At 39.2% G+C, this 23764-nt stretch overlaps 1 protein-coding gene across 3 annotated transcripts in view; it reads right to left on the bottom strand.

The window, feature by feature from the left end:
- GRAP2 (GRB2 related adaptor protein 2) overlaps window positions 1–23764 on the bottom strand; it is a 1312439-nt gene that overhangs the window by 24170 nt on the left and 1264505 nt on the right. For all 3 annotated transcript variants that reach the window (XM_073592657.1, XM_073592659.1, XM_073592656.1), the window contains one exon: window positions 15161–15332. In XM_073592657.1, coding sequence (XP_073448758.1) covers window positions 15161–15332 — 172 coding nt within the window. The remainder of the gene's footprint in view (window positions 1–15160; window positions 15333–23764) is intronic.

Here is a 23764-nt window from a genome sequence, read left to right on the forward strand (position 1 = left end):
ATAGCTCGTCCACACCCCCCTCTAGTCACCTCAACTGCTGGGGGAACCAATCAGGTAAATGACACCCTGACTGAACAGTTCGGATGTCGCAGTGCAGACCTTGATTTCAATAGTGAATCGAATAACATAGGTTTAAACACCCATATAACCGGTTCCTATGGGGCTCTAAAAAGATTTCCATAGCTTTAGTCCAAGTTTGGTCTAAACCAAAACTCACAGTCGTTATAGCGTATATCATGTTGCGTAGTAGTCGCAAATGTTCCGTACTACAACATGATTCAGACATATAGGACTGGTATAACCTTTGCCCACCACATACAGCATCATACAATGTCTAACCCTGCGACGCTATGAACCGCTCTGCAGTTTAAAAAAAAAAAAAAACAGAAAAAAATCATCGACTACATCTATTTCCCCCCCCTCCTTCCCTCTCTCTCCCACTCCCCCATACATATCACATGGTGGTAGGCCTAATGGTAACATAACCCCCTAGTAAGACTATAGAAGAAGTTAATCAGCCCAAAAATGCCTGTCTATGTTAGTCTATGGCTTCATGCCCACCTAGGCGTCCTTGAGCTGCAAATGGCATAGGCGTTTTTAAGCTGCAAAAAAAACCCAGGACCAGTGGGTTCTGAGAGACGTTTTTCAGCTGCAAAAATGCTTTAACGCTGACAAACGCTCAAAAATGCTCAAAAACGTCGCTCACCAATGTTTTTAACGTTTTTGATCCATTGAAAAAAAAAAAAAAATTTTGAAAAAAATACACTAAAAAACGCTAACGTGGAAAAACGCTAATAATCGTTAAAAAACGCTATTGCAAAAACGTTGAAAAAAGCTGAAAAAAGTTTAAAAAATCACTGCAAAGATACTGGCGTTTTCATAACGTTATTTTATGCACATCCCGTGTGCATGAGGCCTAATAGTTGATAATCTGGGTTTGATCCCATCCTGACTAAATTAATTGTCAATGTTATATATAAATCCATAATGCTATAAAATACTACTGCATAACTCAACTAAAAAAAATTCATAAGTTCTTTGAAATTTCATTGATGGTCATACCCACGGCATACTACAGGGGGTATTAGAAAAACAAAAAAACAACAACAAAAAAAAAAAAAAAAAAAGAGGGGGGGCAAGAGAAAGGGAATTTACAGTTGATTTGTTATTTATTGTTGCTTATGGAACGCTTCACTCCCTCCCCCCCCCCTCCTGGTTAATAGTCATTGTTGCAGCTAATACAGCTGGCAGGCTGGTCTCAGCACTTGATAATGCCATTGCTTCAGTCCTTTCATCAACTCCCAAACGTTCAGCTCTCTTAAATGGTGTATAAGTCTGTGGCCATGTTATTGTTGGAAGGTCTGGCAAACCAAAGATTTTTTGTATAGCGGGATATTGGATGGATCACGTATATTAAACCACCTGCCATCTCTCTTGATTTGGAGTTGGAATGGGAAGCTCCAACGATATACGAGTTTGCGATCTTGCAACATTTTCCTTGTCAAAAGAAGTTTATTGAGTATACAATATTATAAAGATACATAAAGTAAGTTTACAAGGATCTATAAAGTAAGCTCATTGTTTTACAGTAGGGTTTATATAGGTAAATATCATGAAATTTCAAATATTAAACACTGGGTTCACGTAAACCTAAATTAAAGATATATATCATTTCCTTAGTTACTTTTGTAGGTATTTAAATAATTTATACCTACTATACATATTGTTTACAGGTAGAGTGTATATAGGTCAAATAAATTCTGATAATGAGCTTTAATCATAAGATGGAGAAAAGGAAAAAGAAAGAAGAAAAAGGGTAGAAAGGCAGAGGTATGGTCCACAAGGTTGTCCCGCTCGTCAGTTTATTATTCTTTTTAGTTCTCTTTGAAGCCTTAGAATGGGTGTCTCTGTAAGTCATTTAATATGTTACCATGGCAACAGGACAGAGTCATTAAAGTTTGACCTGAACTGTTGTTTTATCCAAGGATGCCAGAGTTTTTCAAATTTTGGAATTTGATTTTGATCGATGGCTACCATCTTAGCATGGGACATTGTATTATTCATTCTGTGAATTGTTTCTGCTAGTACCAATGTAGGAGATTTCCATGCCTTGGCCACTGTTTGTTTTGCAGCCGTTATTAGTTGGATCATAAGTTTGAATTGAGAGAGTGTTAACCATTCCGGTTTTAGATTAAGTAAAGTTATATATGGATCTGGTTGTATTATTTTTTTTAATATTTTAGATGCAATCACGAAGACTTCCTTCCAGAAGGTTTGGATTACTGGGCACGTCCACCATATGTGTAAATGTGTGCCTATTTCTGGGCATCCTCGAAAACAAAGAGCTGAGGTATTAGGTGAATATTTTGCCACTCTAGTGGGCACAAGGTACCAGCGAGTTAGGACTTTATAATTTGTCTCCAGTGCTAAGATGTTGGGTGAAGATGACTTAGATGTGAGCCATATGTTAGACCAGTCCGTGTCTTCTAAAGTTCGTCCCAGGTCCTCCTCCCACCTCTGAATGTAAGAGGGTCTATTAAGATTTGCTACTCCATATAATTGATTATAAAGTGATAAAACTGTACCTTTAGCAAATGGATCTTTTGTACAGATTGATTCAAAAATGGATAATTGGGATAATGGTGTATCCCCCTTTAGGAATGGTGTATAGAAATTTTTGATTTGGAGATATCTAAATATCTCAGAGTTTGGTAGATCATATTTTTCTCTAAGCGATGGGAATGAAAGGAATGATTTAGATGCTATGAAGTCATTTAGTGTCTGAATGCCTGATGTTGTCCAAGCTTTAAAAGAATTTGGGTAGATCCATGCCGGATAAAAGGCCGGATTTCTGATAAAAGAAAGGAGAGGATTGTGTGGAGATTGTAACTGATATTTGGTTTTTAGTTTATCCCAGAGAGATAAGAAGTGTTTAGTTATGGGATTATGAATTTTAAAGCGGTCTTTAGGATCAAGCCATAATAAGTTTGATATTAATAGAGGGTCATTTTCTGAAGCCTCTATAAATACCCATAATGGGATTTCCTGTTTTGCATGGTATTTGGACAGACTGGCCAAATGTGCTGCTCTGTAGTAGTTAGTAAAATTAGGGTATCCCAGGCCTCCTTTATTTTTGGGAAGATGTAGTGTGTGTATAGGTATACGTGGTTTAGAAGAGCCCCATATAAACGAAGTTGCTCTTTTTTGTACTATTCTCAAAAAATAGGAAGGAATTGGAATAGGGAGGACTCTGAATAGATAGAGCAATTTGGGCAGAATAGTCATTTTGATTGCATTAATCTTCCCTATCCAGGATAAAGGAAGTTGCGACCATTGTTTTATTAGATTTGTGATCTGTCTTAATACAGGAGGATAATTGGTTGAGAATAAGTCAGAATGAGATGCTGTTAAATGAATTCCAAGATATGGGATTGATTTTTCTGCCCATGTGAATGGGAGTGCAGCCCTAGCCGGGATCAATTCCATGTTTGTGAGTGAAATATTAAGCACTAGGCATTTCTTAGGATTAATCATAAGGCAGGATAGGGCTGCAAATCCATCAAGAGCTGGTATTAAGTTAGAACCAGAGACCTGTGGTGATGATAGAAAAAGTAATATATCGTCTGCAAATATACATAATTTGTGTGTAATACCTCCTACTTCAATGCCAGTTATAGTTTGGTTTGTTCTTATGTATTGGGCCATGGGTTCGAGTATAAGGGCAAATAATAAGGGAGATAATGGGCAACCCTGTCGGGTACCTCTTTCGATATTAAAGGCTTCAGATTTGTATCCAGCATATTTTATATAGGCTTTGGGTTTATTATATAATGCTTTGATCCATGTTAAAAAGTGGGGTCCAAAACCCCATTTTTGTAATGAATATTGCATATATTGCCAGGATACTGTGTCAAATGCCCTCTTAATATCGAGAGATAGAAAACATAAAGGGATTTACCGTTTTTTAGCAATATGTGCCAATAACACTGCCCTGTGTATATTATCGCCTGCCTGTCTATTTGGCATGAAGCCTACTTGATCTCTATGTATTAATTTTCCTATAATGCTATTGAGGCGTTTTGCTATTATTTTTGCTCATAATTTAATATCAAGGTTTAACAGAGAGATAGGCCGATAATTCACACAGGAAGTATCATCAGAAAGGGGTTTTGGGATCATACAAACAATTGCCATTAGTGTTTCTTGCCGAAAAGAATGTCCATCTAGAAGTTTGTTAAAAGTTTCAGTGAGAATGGGAGAGAGTATTTCTGAGAATGTTTTATAGTATAAAGCCGAGTAGCCGTCTGGGCCTGGTCTTTTGTTAAGTTTTAGGTCTTTTATGGCGTTAGCAACTTCATCTATAGTTATAGGCTCATCCAAACTGCTTTTTTGATTCTGAGATAACTCAGGTAAGGTTATTTTTGAGAAGAAGGATTCAGCCTCTGTAGGATTAAATTCATTGTTTGTCTTGTATAAAGTTGCGAGATGTGAGTGAAATTTATGGACTATTTTAACTGGATTACAAGTATAAACATTTTTTGATAATTTCAAACGTATTGGTTTGAAAGATTTGTTAGTTGAATTTAATGCCCGAGCCAAATATGTACCTGGTTTGTTTGTATTCATGTAGAAATTGTGTTTGGAGCGTTTGAGGGATTTATCAACTGACTCAGTGAGAAATAGATCGTATTCCAATCTAGATTTTTCCAGATGAGATTTTGTACTCTGAGATGGATTATCTTGGAATGATATGTAGGCTGCATTAAAATTGAGTTCTAGTTTTTTTGCTAGATTTTTGCGTTCCCGTTTAAATAGTGCCATTTGTCTTTGTATTGTACCACGCAAGACAGGCTTATGAGCTTCCCATAGTGTTATTGGGGAGATGTCTGTTGTATTATTAATTGATATGTATTCCTTTAAAGCTTGTTCAATGGCCATCTGATGTAGTGGGTGTTTGAGCATTATGTCCGGTAAGTACCACATTGGGTCATGCGCTTTTGGTATGGCTGAGGCTATAGTAGTGTATACTGCATTATGGTCAGACCACGGAATTGGAATTATATCTGATGCAATAATTTCTGGTATCATTCCTATTGTTAGAAAAATATGATCTATTCTGGTGAAGGTTTGATGAGGGTGCGAAAAATAAGTGAATTTCTTTTTCATTGGGTTACTTTCTCTCCACGAATCTACCAGATTGTATTTGGAAAGAAGTTGAGAAAAAGGTAATCTAGAGGTTATTTTGGATGGTGTAAAAGGTGATTTATCTAGAAATGGGAGGAGGACCTGGTTCGAATCCCCACACATTATCACTGTTCCTATTTTGTGTGTATTAATCACTTGTAATATATGTGAGAGGAATGGTGTAGGTTGTTTGTTAGGAGCGTAGTAGGAAATCACCGTAATTGCTGTATCCATTATATAACCCATGAGTATCAGGTATCTACCTTCTGGGTCTTTAATTTCTGATGATAAGGTGAATGGTGTGGATCGGTGAAATGCAATTAGAGTTCCCCTTTGCTTGGTACAGGCAGAAGCCGTGTAAATTTGTTGATAAAAAGGAGAAATATATTTTGGAGTAGAATCTTTGGTGAAGTGTGTTTCTTGGAGGCATACTATGTGAGCCTTCTTGTTATGGAAAGTACGGAAGGCTTTGGTCCTTTTTTGAGGGACATTTATTCCCTGAACATTCAGGGAAAGTATATTCAGTGGTGCCATGGCAACAGATCAAATAGTTTTGACTTACTTTTTGTTATACAGAGCTGACTGCGCAGATCAACCTGTGTGGACTGAAGAGATGAAAAGATAGAAAAGAAACCAGTGAATTCTGGAGTAAAGAGTAAACAAAAAACATATGAGATTAGATGATACATTGTATAAATTATTTTTTGCAAGTAATCACAATTTACCCGTGAAAGAGAATAAATATCTCTCTCAGGGGAATAAGTGCCTTCGTCACACTCCCACATAATATGGTTGGGAGAATGAGGAGGGCTAATGGGGGTACATGGATCTTCCGCTTACAGGAGAGAAGTGCTATGTCAAAAGACATCAAAATGATGTTTCATTAATTGGAGTGCAGAATATAATTTTTGCTGAAATTATTTATTCCAGGGTGGTTGTATATGGTAAGTCTTGCCCTAGGCTAAATAATTCAGTTAGAAAGGTACTGTTAATAACTTTGGTATTGATGAAGATAGTTTGAATTATTTTGGGATTTTAACCCTTTTAGAGTAAACAATTACATATTTTATTCATATGTAACTGTTTAGATATGTTAACTCATAAAATTGAGGTTGTATTGCTTCAGATTAGAATAAACAAAAACATAATTCTAGGAACTAGTTAGGTAATAATATATTTGTTTTAAGAAAAGAAAGAAAAAGCTTCCATTACTTCTGGATTATTGAACATATTTGTCCTAAAAAGTAATAAATCTATTGTTATTACCTGATATATTATTTCACTTATATATTCTAAGGCTATATGAATCAGAAGTAATAAGAAATATAACTGGAATGTAACATGATCCCACACAGTGTGTGACTAACAGAATGCAGTTACATTCAGTTATAAATACAGGTTTTTTATAGAGAACCATCTCTTAGTATAATAAATGAAGAGATATCAGGAATTAGGATGTCAGTCCATTGAATCTTCTTGGTCCATGGATGATGTGGCATAACGGCCTCTTTTGTGAGAATGATGATTCCCATTTTGTTCTGAAATTTTCTGGGTGCTGCCTGAAGGTGAAGATGATGCCATTCTTCTGCGTGTGGGAGAGTTGCTGCTTGTGGGTTCTGTCAGATTTAATTTTAAAAGGGTTTGTTGTAGTTCATCTGCTGATCTGCTTCTGTAAATTGTAACTTGGTAGTTAAATCTGACTGAAAAGGGGAAGCCCCATTGATACATAATGTTGTGGCGTTGCAGTTCCATTAGTTGGGGTTTCATGGATCGTCTTTTAGTAATAGTAAGTTGGGATAGGTCAGCAAAAATTTGATAATTGTGTCCTTGAAAATTAAGTTCCTTTTTTTCTCTTGCAGCAATTAGTATTTGTTTTTTCGTTCTGTAATAATGAAATTTTGTGATTATATCACGTGGGGGTCCATCTTTCTTTTTGGCTGTGAGGGCTCTGTGTACTCTGTCCAGTTCTAAACGTTCAATAGGGATATCTGGCTTTAGTTCTTGTAATAGAGCAGTAATAGTAGAATGCAGGTCTGTCACAGTTTCAGGTATTCCCCTTATGCGCAAGTTTGAACGTCTGGCTCTATTTTCGTAATCTTCGAGCTTAGTTTGAAGTATTAAATTCTCTTCTTTTAATTTTTCCAATTCTGTTATATTTTCTTGGGTTGTAATTTCAATTTCATCCATTTTTATTTCTAAGGCTGCGGTGCGGTTTCCCAGCTCTCTTATTTCTTTGGTTAGGCTTTTTGTTATTTGGTCTGAGGTTTGTTTTAAAGCCTTATGAAGCATCTTTTCAAATTGTAATAATATTTCTGGGGATGTTGAGGAGGCTTGTGGAGAAGTTCGTGAGAGGATTTGTTCTGTATCTGACTCAAATGGAGATTCTTGCTGTGACATTTTCTGTCTGTGAGAGCGCCCTGATGCTGTATCTTGTGAGGTGACTGGAGCTGCTTTAGTTGCAGTGAGTGCCTGTGAGCTCTTTGTGAGGTGATTTTTATTTCTGCCACGGTTTCCTCCCAGTACCATATTTCCTGCCCAAACTTTCACAGTTTGTTCCCTGGGGCAAAAAGGTTCAAATGGATACCTTTTGAGCCTGCAGGCTCCGCTTTGTCCTTCTCTTCTCTCCTCAGCGGTGCGGAGCTCTAACAATGCATGTCTGCTCCGCTAGGCTCCGCCCATCTCCCCCTCGCGATCTTGCAACATTTTAAGCAGTGGCCTTAGTGCTCTTCTTTTCTCTAATGTAAACCGACACAAATCGTGTAATAAATAGACAGATGTCCCATTTAGGTTAACTTGACTTTTTCTCTGGCCTTCCTCATAATCTCCTCCTTCTCTCTATAGAAATGTACACGACAAATAATATCTCTTGGTTTGGTTGAATCTATATTTCTAGGTCCTAAAGCCCGACGAACTCTATCAAGTTCTATATTTGATGTCTCAGGTTTTTCCAGCAAAAAGTTGAATATTTTTTTGACTGTTAACATAAGGTCCTCGGTACCTGGTATCTCTGGTACCCCCCTAATACGGATATTGTTCCTCTTATTACGATTTTCCTGGTCCTCCAATAATTGGAACAATGTATGGATGTGCGCCTCTTGTGTATCTAAACGTTGTTCTTGTGATTGTAGTGAGCCCGTCAAGACATCTAAGGACTGCTCCAACTGTACAGTCTTTACCCCTGTTGCCCGCAGCTCCATTTTAACAGATTGAAGCTCTTTGTGATAACCCTGCTCCAAACTTTGCACAAAAGCCTCCATTGTCATTGCGAGTAGGTAGTGCGTGAAGATATTCCCATAGATCTCCCTCCTCTAAACTCAGAGCAGATCTTTTCTCTACCTCTCCATCTAAACCTCCCTCTAAACCTCCAGCGATTTTTATATCATATTTAACCCCAGCTGAAGAAAGGGTGGTGGAGATAGGGGAGGAAAGAGGTGAGGGAGACTCTATAGGATCAATCACATTTATATTTGCTGTGCTTGCTGTGTTTAATATAACTGATGCTGATGCACTTGTTCCACTTACCGCACCTAAACCAGCGGTGTTCAGGGGTTCAGGTGGAGCCATAGATGAAGGCTGCGCTGTCACGGCACTCATAGCAGCTGTTGAAAACGGAGCTGGTAGAAACGGAGTTGAAGCCAGTAATTGCAGGGGATCACAAGCGGGAACACAAGCGGGGACACAAGCAGGGACACAAGCGGCTTCTCTGCAGCCTCCCAACTCTAGCTTTGATGTGCGGGAGCGAGTCCGGCCACCAACAGGGAAGAACTCTAGGATGCCTTGCTGGCTGGTAGATACCGTAGATACCGTGGTAGCTGTAGGCGGATGGCTCGATGTGTTGGGTACACTTCGCCTTCTCCTCCGTCCCATAGAACCCCAGGGGGCGGAGAGAAAAGCCGTAGGTTGCCAATAGATCACTGGTAATAGCGCTGGTTTTGCAGTGGGTTACCACAGGGTATGATCATGTGCAGACAGACACAGCTGAACAGTGTGAACACTGTGAACTACCAGAGTAGGTATCGCACAGCACAGCACAGGAAATAGAGCAAAGATTGCAAGGACAGCTGGGACTTTCACCTGCCGATCTCAGGTGATGCTTCTGCGGATCAGTGGGGAATCATTAGTCCCGGTCTCAGTTGGAGCACAGAGCACGTCTAGCACACTCTTTCTTCCATGATCAACCACTCCCATACTAATGAGTATGTTTAGTAATTTATTCCTGTAACTAAAGTTATGGTTAAGAATTATAGATCTGAATGTACCAGGAATGCCAACAGAGATGTCAACTAAGATATCAATTGGAAAGATTATTTTGTTATTTTTAAGGTACATTGGAATTTTATTTTTTTGTTTCTAAAGAATCGGTAAAAATAAAAATAATTGGTAAAAATAAGAATAAAATGGGTAAACACAGAAAGGATTATCAGTCTAGAATGGTTTATATTAAATAATAAAAATTACTTATTTTTATAAGAATTTGATACTTGTTTTAATTTTCTTTTATAGATATGTCTTTCATTTCTAAATTTAAAGAACATGATTAGATAGATAAATGAATAGAAAAATAAATAGAAAGATAGATAGAATAAAAATAAAATATGACAATCAAATAATGGGAACGTTTTATGTTTTTTTATGTATCTACAGACGAGTAGATTATTTATTATGTTTATAATTGTTCAGTGTCAAGGATAATGTATAAAAACTTTTATTGTAGAAGTTATTTAGTTATTGAAATTTCCAGGAATGGAAGAAATTTTATTTATTGATTAATAATTTATATTACAAAGCAATATAATTTAATATTACAAAGATATGTATTTCTTCTTTATATTAAAATAGTTAAATTATATGGTTAAAGTTATAAGAGTTTCACAAGAATTTAAATACATTTATGAAGTTGAAGGAAGAGAATCTTTAATATTACATGATTTAGATGGAGAATTAATAAAAATATATAAATATAATAATTTAAATTTTCTCAATGGAATGAAATAGTTAAATATTTTTCATAGGGATATCTGAGTTTTGGAAAATGTTTATGTACAATATCTGACACACTTAATTGTATTAATGTTTATTGTATTGTATTAATGTTTATTGTATTGTTTGTATTGAAAAATTGGATCAGAGATATTTTTTATTTAAGATGAATGCACTTATTATATTTGTTGATTATAGTGCATTGAGGGGGAATTTAGAAGATTTTAAGTTAATTATTATTTTAAGTGATAAAAGTTTCTGAAAAAATATATGAAACACATGAATGTTATATGTAATTAGTGATGGTTTTTGAAGGTTACAGGATGGAGGACAGAGGACAGAGGAGTGGTTTGACTGGGAAGATATTTCTATTTTGAGTTGCTATGTCAGGACAATGGGTGGAGTAATGCTACTTATCTTTAGACTATAACCATTAGGGATGAGCTTCGAGTTCGAGTCGAACACATGTTCGACTCGAACATTGGCTGTTCGCAAGTTCGCCGAACAGCGAACAATTTGGGGTGTTCGCAGCAAATTCGAATGCCGCGAAACACCCTTTAAAAGTCTATGGGAGAAATCAAAAGTGCTAATTTTAAAGGCTTATATGCAAGTTATTGTCATAAAAAGTGTTTGGGGACCTGGGTCCTGCCCCAGGGGACATGGATCAATGCAAAAAAAAGTTTTAAAAATGGCCGGTTTTTCAGGAGCAGTGATTTTAATAATGCTTAAAGTCAAACAATAAAAGTGTAATATCCCTTTAAATTTCGTAGCTGGGGAGTGTATATAGTATGTCTGTAAAGTGGCGCATGTTTCCCGTGTTTAGAACAGTCTGACAGCAAAATGACTTTTGAAAGGAAAAAAGCCATTTAAAACTACTCACGGCTATTGCATTGCCGATCCGACAATACACATAGAAGTTCATTGATAAAAACGGCAGGGGAACCCCGAACCATAATTTTAAAAAAAATGACGTGGGGGTCCCCCTAAATTCCATACCAGGCCCTTCAGGTCTGGTATGGATATTAAGGGGAACCCCGGCCAAAATTAAAAAAAAAAATGACGTGGGGGTCCCCCTAAATTCCATACCAGACCCTTCAGGTCTGGTATGGATTTTAAGGGGAACCCCGTGCCAAAAAAAAAAAAAAAACGGCGTGGGGTCCCCCCAAAATTCCATACTAGACCCTTATCCGAGCACGCAACCTGGCAGGCCGCAGGAAAAGAGGGGGGATGAGAGCGCGGCCCCCCCCTCCTGAACTGTACCAGGCCACATGCCCTCAACATTGGGAGGGTGCTTTGGGGTAGCCCCCCAAAACACCTTGTCCCCATGTTGATGAGGACAAGGGCCTCATCCCCACAACCCTGGCCGGTGGTTGTGGGGGTCTGTGGGCAGGGGGCTTATCGGAATCTGGAAGCCCCCTTTAACAAGGGGGCCCCCAGATCCCGGCCCCCCCCTGTGTGAAATGGTAAGGGTACCCCTACCATTTCACTAAAAAGCTGTCAAAAATGTTAAAAATGACAAGAGACAGTTTTTGACAATTCCTTTATTTAAATGCTTCTTCTTTCTTCTTTCTTCTATCTTCCTTCATCTTCTTCTTCTTCTTCTGGTTCTTCTGGCTCTTCTGGTTCTTCCTCCGCGTTCCCGTCCAGCATCTCCTCCGAGGCGTCTTCTATCTTCTTCTCCTCGGGCTGCTCCGCACCCATGGCATGGGGGGAGGCTCCCGCTCTTCTCTTCATCCTCTTCTCTTCTTCATCGTCTTCTTTTCTTCTCTTCTTCTCTTCTTCATTTTCTTCTCCGGGCCGCTCCGCACCCATGCTGGCATGGAGGGAGACTCCCGCTGTGTGACGGCGTCTCCTCTTCTGACGGTTCTTAAATAACGGAGGGCGGGGTAACCCGGTGACCCCGCCCCCGTCTGACGCACGGGACATGACGGGACTTCCCTGTGGCATTCCCCGTGACGTCACAGGGAAGTCCTGCCAAGTCACCATGCGTCAGAGGGGGCGGGGTCACTGGGTGGCCCCGCCCCCCGTTATTTAAGAACCGTCAGACGAGGAGACGCCGTCACACAGCGGGAGCCTCCCTCCATGCCAGCATGGATGCGGAGCGGCCCGGAGAAGAAAATGAAGAAGAGAAGAAGAAAGGAAGATGAAGAAGAGAAGAAGATGAAGAGAAGAGCGGGAGCCTCCCCCCATGCCATGGGTGCGGAGCGGCCCGAGGAGAAGAAGATAGAAGACGCCTCGGAGGAGATGCTGGACGAGAACGCGGAGGAAGAACCAGAAGAGCCAGAAGAACCAGAAGAAGAAGAAGAAGATGAAGGAAGATAGAAGAAAGAAGAAGTATTTAAATAAAGGAATTGTCAAAAACTGTCTCTTGTCATTTTTAACATTTTTGACAGTTTTTTAGTGAAATGGTAGGGGTACTTTTGTACCCCCCTTACCATTTCACACAGGGGGGGTGGGATCTGGGGGTCCCCTTGTTAAAGGGGGCTTCCAGATTCCGATAAGCCCCCCGCCCACAGACCCCCACAACCACCGGCCAGGGTTGTGGGGATGAGGCCCTTGTCCTCATCAACATGGGGACAAGGTGTTTTGGGGGGCTACCCCAAAGCACCCTCCCAATGTTGAGGGCATGTGGCCTGGTATGGTTCAGGAGGGGGGGCGCTCTCTCGTCCTCCCCTCTTTTCCTGCGGCCTGCCAGGTTGCGTGCTCGGATAAGGGTCTGGTATGGATTTTTGGGGGGACCCCACGCCATTTTTTTTTTTAAATTTTGGTTCAGGGTTCCCCTGTGGGGAATTCCCATGCCGTTTTTTATCAATGAACTTGTATGTGTATTGTCGGACCGGCAATGCAATAGCCGCGAGTAGTTTTAAATGGCTTTTTTCCTTTCAAATGTAATTTTGCTGTCAGACTGTTCTAAACACGGGAAACATGCGCCCCTTTACAGGCATACTATAGACACCCCCCAGCTACGTAATTTAAAGGGATATTACACTTTTGTTGTTTGACTTTAAGCATTATTAAAATCACTGCTCCTAAAAAAACGTCCGTTTTTAAAACTTTTTTTTGCAATGATCCATGTCCCCTGGGGCAGGACCCAGGTCCCCAAACACTTTTTTATGACAATAACTTGCATATAAGCCTTTAAAATTAGCACTTTTGATTATTCATGTTCGTGTCCCATAGACTTTAACAGTGTTCGTGTGTTCGAACAAACTTTTTTCCTGTTTGCGTGTTCTGGTGTGAACCGAACAGGGGGGTGTTCAGCTCATCCCTAATAACCATTTAAAGTATATATGCAAATATGGGTGTTACTAGGATATGCTGACATAACATTATGAAACAGTATAAGAATGGAAGAGATTTATGGTAGCGAAGGAATGGAGTAGGGTTGAAGAGAGAGAAGTAACCCTGCGCTTTGGAGAATGTAACATCAAGATGTCTCCTCCTGATTCTGAAAGCCATCACCATACCACATGTTACCAGATGCCATAATTATAAGTCTTTGCTTATCTTTCTGAAAAAATAAACAACCTTTCTGGAAGCATCATATGAATGAAGGATTCTTCAATTTCTACTAAGAAATGAAACAAATCACTAAAAGTAAGTTGAAAATGCGGCCTTGGACAAAGTACAGAAACATATCTCCTATACACCCTACCCTCTAGGAAAGAGGACACTGACATATAACACAAAGACATTTCTATTAATCTAGAAATGCCCCTGAATATATAGAATAGTAGAATTATAATATTTATACTATTCTTCACATGCTTAGCGTCATACCCAGAGATTGCCTTTGGGAAATAGATGTATGAGTGCTGCCAGCATTGCTGCAGAGGTTGAAGGGGTGGGGAGTCAGCCTGTCAGTGCTCAGACCATACGCCGCACCCTGCAGCAAATTTGTCTGCATGGCTGTCATCCCAAAAGGAAGCCTCTTCTAAAGATGATGTAGAAGAAAGCCTGCAAACAGTTTGTTGAAGACAAGTAGACTAAGGACATGGATTACTGGAACCATGTCCTGTGGTCTGATGAGACCAAGATAAACTTATTTGGTTCAGATGGTGTCAAGCATGTGTGGCGGCAACCAGGTGAGGCGTACAAAGACAAGTGTGTCCTGCCTACAGTCAAGCATGGCGGTGGGAGTATCATGGCCTGGGGCGGCATGAGTGCTGTCAGCAATGGGGAGCTACAGTTCATTGAGGGAACCATAAATGCCAACATATACTGTGACATACTGAAGCAGAGCATGATCCCCTTCCTTCAGAGACTGGGCCGCAGGGCAATATTCCAACATGATAACGACCACAAACACACCTCCAAGAAGACCACTGCCTTGCTAAAGAAGTTGAGGGTAAAGGTGATGGACTGGCCATATGTCCAGACCTAAACCCTATTAAGCATCTGTGGGGCATCCTAAAATGAAAGGTGGAGGAGTGCAAGGTCTCTAACATCCCCCAGCTCCGTGATTTCATCATGGAGGAGTGGAAGAGGACTCCAGTGGCAACCTGTGAAGCTCTGGTGAACTCCATGCCCAAGAGGGTTAAGGCAGTGCTGGAAAACAATGGTGGCCACACAAAATATTGACACTCTGGGCCCAATTTGGACATTTTCACTTAAGGGTGTACTCACTTTTGTTGCCAGCGGTTTAGACATTAATGGCTGTGTGTTGAGTTATTGTGTTGAGTTATTTTGAGGGGACAGCAAATTTACACTGTTATACAAGCTGTACACTCACTACTTTACATTGTAGTAAAGTGTCATTTCTTCAGTGTTGTCACATGGAAAGATAGAATAAAATATTTACAAAAATGTGAGGGGTGTACTCACTTTTGGGAGATACAGTATATATATATATATATATATATATATATATATATATATATATATTTTTTTTTTTTTTTGGGGGGGGGGGGGTAATTAAAAATTCAGAAGTACTACATTTCACTAGCAGTAGTGTGGCTGTATTTTACACATAACATTATATAAAACATATTAATACCTCTGGTTGTGATGACCCTTCCTCTTGAAGGAAGATTGATTTTTGTCGGGAAATGGATGTGGTTTTGTAATATTCAACAAGTTTGTTGATAGATTTGAATTTTTCAGCCCATAAGCTGTAATCCCCCAACTTGCCTCTCATGACTTTGAAATGCTGCACATCTTCCTCATGCCTAAAATTCCAAAACAGAATAAACCCAAAAATTACATTGCTGTCAAACATATCATATTTGTCTTATGCTCATTTTATATAGGACAACATCCTTTTCTGGAACATCCCCATGTCAGCACATGCAGATGTGACCCCACCCACAAGACCCCAAACAGAGCTTCTTAACCTAGCCAATAAAAAAAAATCCCTCTAAGCAGAAGATGCTCATTTTTTTCTGTCCATGTAGACATATGCAGAGCTCCTATGTGTATCCATTTTTTCCCTTTTCCTAAAGTGAAATAAACCATCAGTTTTCTTAAGTACTTTCAGAAGCTAATCTAACCACGTACTGGTTATGCAGTTTCTTTATCCTTTAACCCTTGTTTATATTCCAGTTTAGGCTTTCAGTTACGCACCCTGTTTCAGGGTGGTGTCTTTCTTTTGCAGCATCCTATGAAGCCACCATTGTATGCAGGGACTAGAGCTGTGTCCCTACACTGTTTGCATCAATAGAAATAAACAGCTTTGTAGCCTAGGATGGCAAGGCCCTCCCTCTTCCCCACCCTCCGAATCCTTACCCCCTACCTTATCCAAGCTAATAGACTTAAGACTGTACTGACCACTGTTAACTCTTTCCTGTGGGGACCAGAAATCCAGGGAAGCAGCAAAAGGGGACAGGAGCCAAGGTTGTTAACTGCAAGTGTAGGGATAATAATTTAAATAGTTTACTGAGGAGATTACTTTATTGTGCTCAGTGTGTTAAACTAAAAATGAGGAATGTTTAATACTGCTTAACCCCTTCCCTCTGACTGTATGCAAATATGAGTTCTCGGCTTGAAGGGGTTATACTGGGGTGATGCCTACAGCTGCAGGCATCACCCTGGCACCATTTTTTTAGAGTCAGCGGTTGGCTTTTTAGTGATAACAACTGATGCAGCTAAAAGCTGCTCGGCTGTTATCCTAGGGAGCGGGAGGGGACGTCCCCCCCTCCCGCTGCCTTTCGCGGCTCTTCTGGGTTCTTCTGTCCCACCGGGAGGCCCGAGCAACCAGCCGACATGGCCCCCAGCTGGTGCGAAGATAGAATGAAGCCAGAATCAGCTTCAATCAGGTCTCCTATCTAATAACCCGGAAGCAATGTCATGACATCACTTCCAGTTTACTCGGCTGCCAATGGCGCAGATTAAAAAACTCTAGTATTCCAAAACGCATATTTTGGTATTTTGAATAATTTTAAGAGCAAAGGAGGGGTTTGGGGTCTTATAGACCCCATATCCCTCCATAAAGAGTACCTGTCACTGACTATTACACCAAGCGCATACATACATACATACATATATACACATGCCCACAAATGTAAACGGTGTTCAAACCACACATGTGAGGTATCACCGTGATCGTCAGAGCGAGAGCAATAATTCTGGTAAGGACCTCCTCTGTAACTCTAAACTGGTAACCTGTAGAAATTTTTAAATCGTCGCCTATGGAGATTTTTAAGTACCGTAATTTGTCGCCATTCCACGAGTGTGCGGAATTTCAAAGCATGACATGTTAGGTATCTATTTACTTGGTGTAACATCATCTATCAAATTTTACAAAAAATTGTGCTAACTTTACTGTTTGTTTTTTAGTTCATGACAGTGTCTTTTTTCCGACATAAAACATTTGCAACAATCGCCATTTTATTCACTAGGTTCTCCTGCTAAAAAATATATATATATAATGTTTGGGGGTTCTAAGTAATTTTCTAGCAAAAAATATGGATTTTAACTTGTAAGCAACAAATGTCAGAAATAGGCTTAGGCATGAAAGGGTTGATTCTTTTCTTTTCCAATGATTTTGATTGAAAATAGTAAATAGAAAATATACAGTATACATTCCATGAGTATATAAAAAAAAAGAGATATTTCTCGGCCAACATGGCCTGCAAGGATCACACAAACAGAATATGTCATCTCTACTATCTCTGCATGAAGTGGAAACGGCTATCCGGTTGCTCACAACTAATTCTGCCCACTTTCACTCCCATATAATTTTACGCAGAATACAGAGTGTCATAAATATGGAATTATAACTGTCCATCTTTGTATTTTCGTTGCCCCTAGAACTATTTCCATATCACTCATGTATTCATTGGAGAGAAGGTAAGAGGCCAGGGTCCCATCCAGCCACCCCATTAGGGATCTACACTGTGGATGGGAGGGCCCCAGCCCCACCCCCCTCCACCTTATAACTAATAAATCTATTACCACATCTTGATCATTCACATATAGTGCTAGGATAACAAAATGAAACAGGAAAACCTGCAAGTAAAAGGAAAGGTTAAGAGAGAAGAAGAAAGTGAGGGAGAAGAGAAAGGGTGGGGAAGCGCTTGGGGTTGAGTGCACCCCTAGAGAGCTCCACTAAGATCCGTCAACTATCAAAAGCCCGTAGACAGATAAGACAACCACGGTTCCCAAATCTTATCGAAAGCTAGCTGTTTATCCAATAGCGTCGCTGAGAGGCGTTCATTAATCATGATCCACGTCAGCTTCGCTCTCACCAATTCAAAGGGGATCAGGGGCTTTCTCCAAGATCTAGCAACCGCGATCCTAGATGCTGTGAAAATAAAAGATATGAGTTTTTTAGTGTCCCTAGGCACTCCTTCCACTTGACCCCCCAGTAGCGCCTGTTGTGGAGATTTGGTTAGATTGACTTGAGTCAGTGAGTAAATAAAATTATAAATGCGTATCCAAAATCGTCTGACTTTAGGGCAAGTCCACCATGTATGATATATTGTGCCTTCCTTACCACAACCCCTGAAGCATAGTGGGGAGGCGTCAGGCATGTATGTCGCAATTCTCGCCTGAACCATATACCACCGTAATAGAACTTTATAGTTCGCCTCTATTAGGGAGGTATTTATATAGCCTTTTGAGGCAAATTGTGCTATGTAATATGTTAAACCATGTATCCATTTCCATCATTACCTCTATATCCTGTTCCCACTTTTGCAAATAAAATAGTTTTTCCATCTTAGAGGTTAAGATACTATATATTTTTGATATGTGACCTGTATGTTTATCGAAAGACCCGCACAAATATTTCATTGGGGTAGAGGTTGCGATATCAGTCTTGCGCTGTAGAGTCTTTTTTTTTTTTTTTTTTTTCATTGTGGATTGTTTCCGTCACATCTTTATTGTTTTCCCCTTCTAGGATATTATTTAATAATTTTAAAAATCGACGACAAAACGCCTCCTATAAATATGAACCGACTATTATCTTATTCTCTCTCAGTCCCTCTTATTTCCCCCCACCCCCCCTCCCCTGTGTTTGGTCCGTTCCTTTATGTTATTTATTTATCCACTTGGCTCTGCACCTATTCTTTCTTTTATCTTATCTAAATAAATGTCTGAGACTTTGCATTTTTTCCAACTTTCCCATCTACTATTATCCCTTTTCTCTCCTCCTTCCATTTTGTAGTGATATTCTATTTCCTTTAGCCAGTTTCTAATGTCTGGTTTTCCACTTTTTAGCCAATTCTTGGAAATTAAGGCCTTGGCCGCATTCAGGAGGTTAGGTACTATTGATTTTCTATATTGTTTCTTAGGTTTATTATAGATATGGAAGAGGCAAGTCCAGATGTTTTGTTCTATTTCTTCTTCAGTTATTTCTTTTATGTTATTTAACACTTCCTTCCAGTACTCCATTATTATTGGGCATTCCCACCATATGTGTATGATCGTTGCTATTTGGCCACATTTTCTCCAACACAAAGAGGTTTTGTCTTGATGAAATCTGTGTATTCTTACTGGGGTCATATACCATCTTGCTACTAGTTTATAATTCATTTCAATAGTCTTCATGTCCCAGGCCTTATTATATCCCATTTCTATCATTTTTTCCACTTTTTGGTTATCTATTTTTATATTCATTTCTTTTTCCCATTGATTTATGTATTCTGGTCTTTCTTGTGCTTCCAAATCTGTCAGTGTACTATAAATTTTTGATGTTCCGTTTTTCAATGGTATTTCATTGCTACATAGCTTTTCCAGTGCGGTTAATTTCGTTTCGTCTCTCAGTGGGTGTGGTATTGTGCTTACTAAGTGCCTTAGTTGATTATAATTCAATTCATTCATCTTCCATCCATTCCTTTCCTCTATTTCTACGCGTGTTCTTATTTTGCCATTTCTAGTGATATCTTTCAATTGTGGGTTACGTATTCCTTGAATTCCAAATATTTCCTTCCCAGGGGTGAAGAAATTCGATCCTGTGAGTGCTAATAGTGGTGAATTATATTTACATTCATTCTTTAAGTGACTAGTGTCCCAAATTTTAAATACATTTTTTGTTATTTCGTGTGTGTCAGTGTCCAATGTTCTATATTTCCGTGGAATCCAAATATTCTTATGTAATGTGACTCCGCTTATTATGTTTTCCATTTCCACCCATTTTTTTTCATTTTTCTCATTTGTCCACTCTAACATTCGTGTTAAAACTATGGCTTTATAGTACCTACTTATATCTGGAGCGGCCAGACCTCCGTGCTCCTTTTTCCTTGTAATCAGCGTGTATTTGATTTTTGTTTTTTTATTAAACCATATGTATTTTAACAAAATTGTTTTAATTATTTTAAAAAAGCTCTGGGGGATCTTTACTGGTAACATCTGTAATCTGTAATTTATTTTGGGTAGTATCATCATCTTGAACATATTTATTCTTCCAATCCATGAAAGTGGCTGTATTCTTAACTTTTTCATTTCTTCTTTGACTTTATTGATCAATGGGATAAAATTTGCCTGGTAAATTTTTTTGACTCTAGGAGTTATTTTAATTCCAAGGTAATTTAGTTCTTTTACCCACGTAAATGGGAATTCTTTTTGTAAAAACTGAACTTCCTTTTTCTCTAGTCCTATGTTTAATATTTCCGTTTTTATTGGATTAATTTTGAAGTTTGACAGTTCTCCGTATTTTTTTATTTCTTTCAATATGTTTGGGAGTGACACTCTTGGGTTGGATACGTACATCAAGATGTCGTCCGCGTAAGCTGCGATCTTATGCTCTTTTCCTCCTAGTCTCGCTCCTTCTACCTCTTTGTTATTGCGGAGTGTTGCTAATAATGGTTCTAAAGCCAATACGTATAATAGTGGAGACAGTGGACAGCCTTGCCGTGTTCCGTTCTGCATCTTAATTTTTGGAGAGAGTCTACCGTTTACTTTTACGACTGCTGTCGGGCCATTATACAAATTTGTTATCCACTTCATCATTTTTGTCCCGATACCCAAGTGCCGCAATGTATCCATCATGAAACCCCAGTCTACCCTGTCGAATGCTTTTTCTGCATCCAATGACAGGAATAGAACTGGGGTCTCATTCTGCACCTTCTTGTGCAACAACAGTAATGATTTTAGGCTGTTGTCCCGCCCCTCTCTCCCCGGGACAAAACCAGTCTGGTCCGGGTTGATCCACTGTGGGATTAGTTTTTTTATCCTAGTGGCCAGGATCTTGGAGTACAGCTTCGTATCAGCGTTCAATAGGGCTATTGGCCTGTAGCTTGAGCAGTTAACTTTGTCTTTCCCTTCTTTTGGTAGTATTGTAATATGAGCTAGTAGCGATTCACTTCTTATTTCTTCATCTTCCCCTAAGGAATTCATATATTCTAATAGTTTTGGAGTCAGCCGTTCTTCAAATTTTTTATAGTATTTGACCATGAACCCGTCTGGTCCTGGACTTTTTCCTACGGGAGTTTCCTTTAATGCCAGTTTTACCTCTTCTTGCGTAATATTTTTTTCCAATTCTTCTAGTTGGTCTATTTTTATTTTTGGTAAATTTGCTTTTTTTAGATATTCTTGTATCCTCTTTGTTCTTGTATTCGCTTCTTTCCAACTTTCCTTTCCTTTTATTGCATATAGGGAGCTGAAGTATTTTTGAAATGTTATCGCTATATCTGTAGTTTTATTTACCACTTCTCCTTTTTCATTTTTGATCTTCTCAATGTAATTCAAAGACTTCTTTTTTTTTACCAAATTTGCTAGGTATTTTCCTGGTTTGTTACCCCATTTGTATTTTTCTTGTACTACTCTGTTGTACTCCTTCCTTTCTTCTTGTTCCATCCAGTCTTTTAATTGCTCTCTCTTTTGAGATAATAGGCCGAAGATTTTGTTGTTTACTTGATTTTTGTGTTTTCGTTCCAATTCATAAATTTCTTTAATTATTTGTTGCATGTTTGTTTTCCTTTCCTGTTTTTTTCTTGCCCCTATGGCTATTAATTTGCCCCTAATAACAGATTTATGCGCCTCCCATATAGTTGCTTTCGATACCTCTGGTGTATCGTTTTCCTCAAAATATCTTTTAATTTCTTCTATGATACTTTTTTCGGTCTCGCTGTCTTCTAATAAAGTTTTGTTGATTCTCCATGGACCCCTTTCAAAGACTTCTCCTTTTATTTTCATTCTCAACGTTACTGGGCTGTGATCTGAGGCGGTTATTATACCTATTTTTGTTTCTTCTATTTCTTCCAAGTTTCTATGTTCGACCATGATGTAATCCAATCTGGAGTAACTTTTGTGTACTGTTGAGTAGAATGTGTAGTCCTTTGTGCTGGGGTGCTGAATTCTCCAAGGATCTATTAGTTGCTGTTCATATAGTGTTCTTTTTAATTTCTTTAGTTGTTTTACCTCTTTGTCCCTTACTATTGAGGTGCTGTCCATTTTGTTATCCATGCTGAAGTTGAAGTCTCCGGCTAGTATTAATTTTCCTTGTTTGAATTCCATTAGTATTTTAATGATATCTATCAAATATTTTTTAGGGTTCTTATTAGGACAATAGACATTAGCCAATGTATATTTTACCCCTTGTAGTTCCTGTAATAAAAAGATATCGACCCTCCGGATCTATTTTCCTTTGATCTATTAGAAAACGTACATTTTTCCCTAAACCGATGGCTACTCCTTTGGCCCTTCTTATTGGCGAGTCTCCTTGATACCATGTTGGTATGTTTCTTGAATAAATTTTGGTATTTGAGTTTTGGGTTATATGCGTCTCCTGTAGGAAAATTATTTCTGCTTTACTTTTTTCTAGTTCTCGGAGAATGATATTTCTCTTCCCTGGGGAATTTAGTCCTCGGACATTATAGGAGATTATTTTTATGCTGTTTACGTTTTCCATTCTTGTGCCTTTTCTTCCCCGCCCGTCCTCCGGCCCTCCCCCCCACCCGATCCTCTTAGAAGGCCGGGTGGAGGGGACACCCAGCGGACGCACGGGGTCTCCTCATCTCTTGTCTCAAAATAGGTGCGCCTATGTAACCACTCATGTGGATCAGACCTTTCCCTCCCCTCCCTCCTTCCCTCCCTTTTCCCTCCTCCCACCCTCCTCCTCCCTTTTTTCTGATATGGGTTTTTTACCCCCATATTCTCTAGAGCTGAGAGCATTTTACTTTGTTTTGTGGGGCACACCCTGCCCCCTCTGCTCTATTTATTGTGAGGCAGAGCTCTGTGAGACACCCTATTCCCCCCTCGCCTAAGCACTAATAGGGCGACCCCCTGTCCACTCCGTGAGTCCCTGTCTTCCTCTCCCTGCATTTTTGTTGTGTTTTACCAATCCTTTCACTTTCCTTTTTTCCCATCCCATCAACCCCAGCCCCCCCCCCCCCTCTCCACTCTAAGACCCCTTGCACTAATGTGTGGTATTTTCTCAGTTATTAATTTCCTCGAGATTCCACATCTTGATGTCTGTTCCTTGAATTTAATTGCCACTGCAGGTCATCTCCTGCCGTTATTCGCTCCTGTCTATTTGCATATTTTTCCAGTTCTGGGGAGGGGATTTCTAGTTTGTTGCAAAAGTCCGGAATCTCCTCCACATATCTTAGCCTCGCACTTATTCCATTTTTCCTTGCTATTAGACATGCTGGAAAACCCCAGTTGTATTGAATTTCTTGCTCCCGGAGGATTCCTAATAGTGGTTTTAATGTCCGTCGTCTTTTCAACGTTTCTTGAGACAAATCTTGAAATATTTGTAATTTACCTTCCGCAAACTCTATTTGTGTTTTCCTCTTTAGGTTTATCCAGATCTGTTTTTTTTCTTCCCATTTTTCGAAGCGTACTATTACATCTCTAGGTGTTTCCCTTGAGAACCTTTGAGGTTTTTTTACTCGAAAGACACTTTCTATTCCTATTATGTTGGTTGCATCCTTTCCCAAGATTTGGTTGAAGAGATTGTTCATTTTTTCTATTAGGTTTTCTGCTTGTTCTGTTTCCGGTAACCCGCGTATTCTCAAGTTTTTCTTTTTATCTCTATTTTCTTGCTCTTCTATTTTATATGATTGTTCCTGTTGTTCCCATTTTAGTTTCTTTATTTCCTCTTCCAGTTCCTTTATGTTTTTTTGATGTAGGTCTACTTTGATCTCTACTTCTTCCACTCTGTTTAACATATATCCCATGTCTTTATGGAGTGTTGATATCTCTGCTTTTAGGGAATTCT

The sequence above is a fragment of the Aquarana catesbeiana genome, linkage group LG07, assembly GCF_042186555.1.
Source record: "Aquarana catesbeiana isolate 2022-GZ linkage group LG07, ASM4218655v1, whole genome shotgun sequence".
Lineage (NCBI taxonomy): Eukaryota > Metazoa > Chordata > Amphibia > Anura > Ranidae > Aquarana > Aquarana catesbeiana.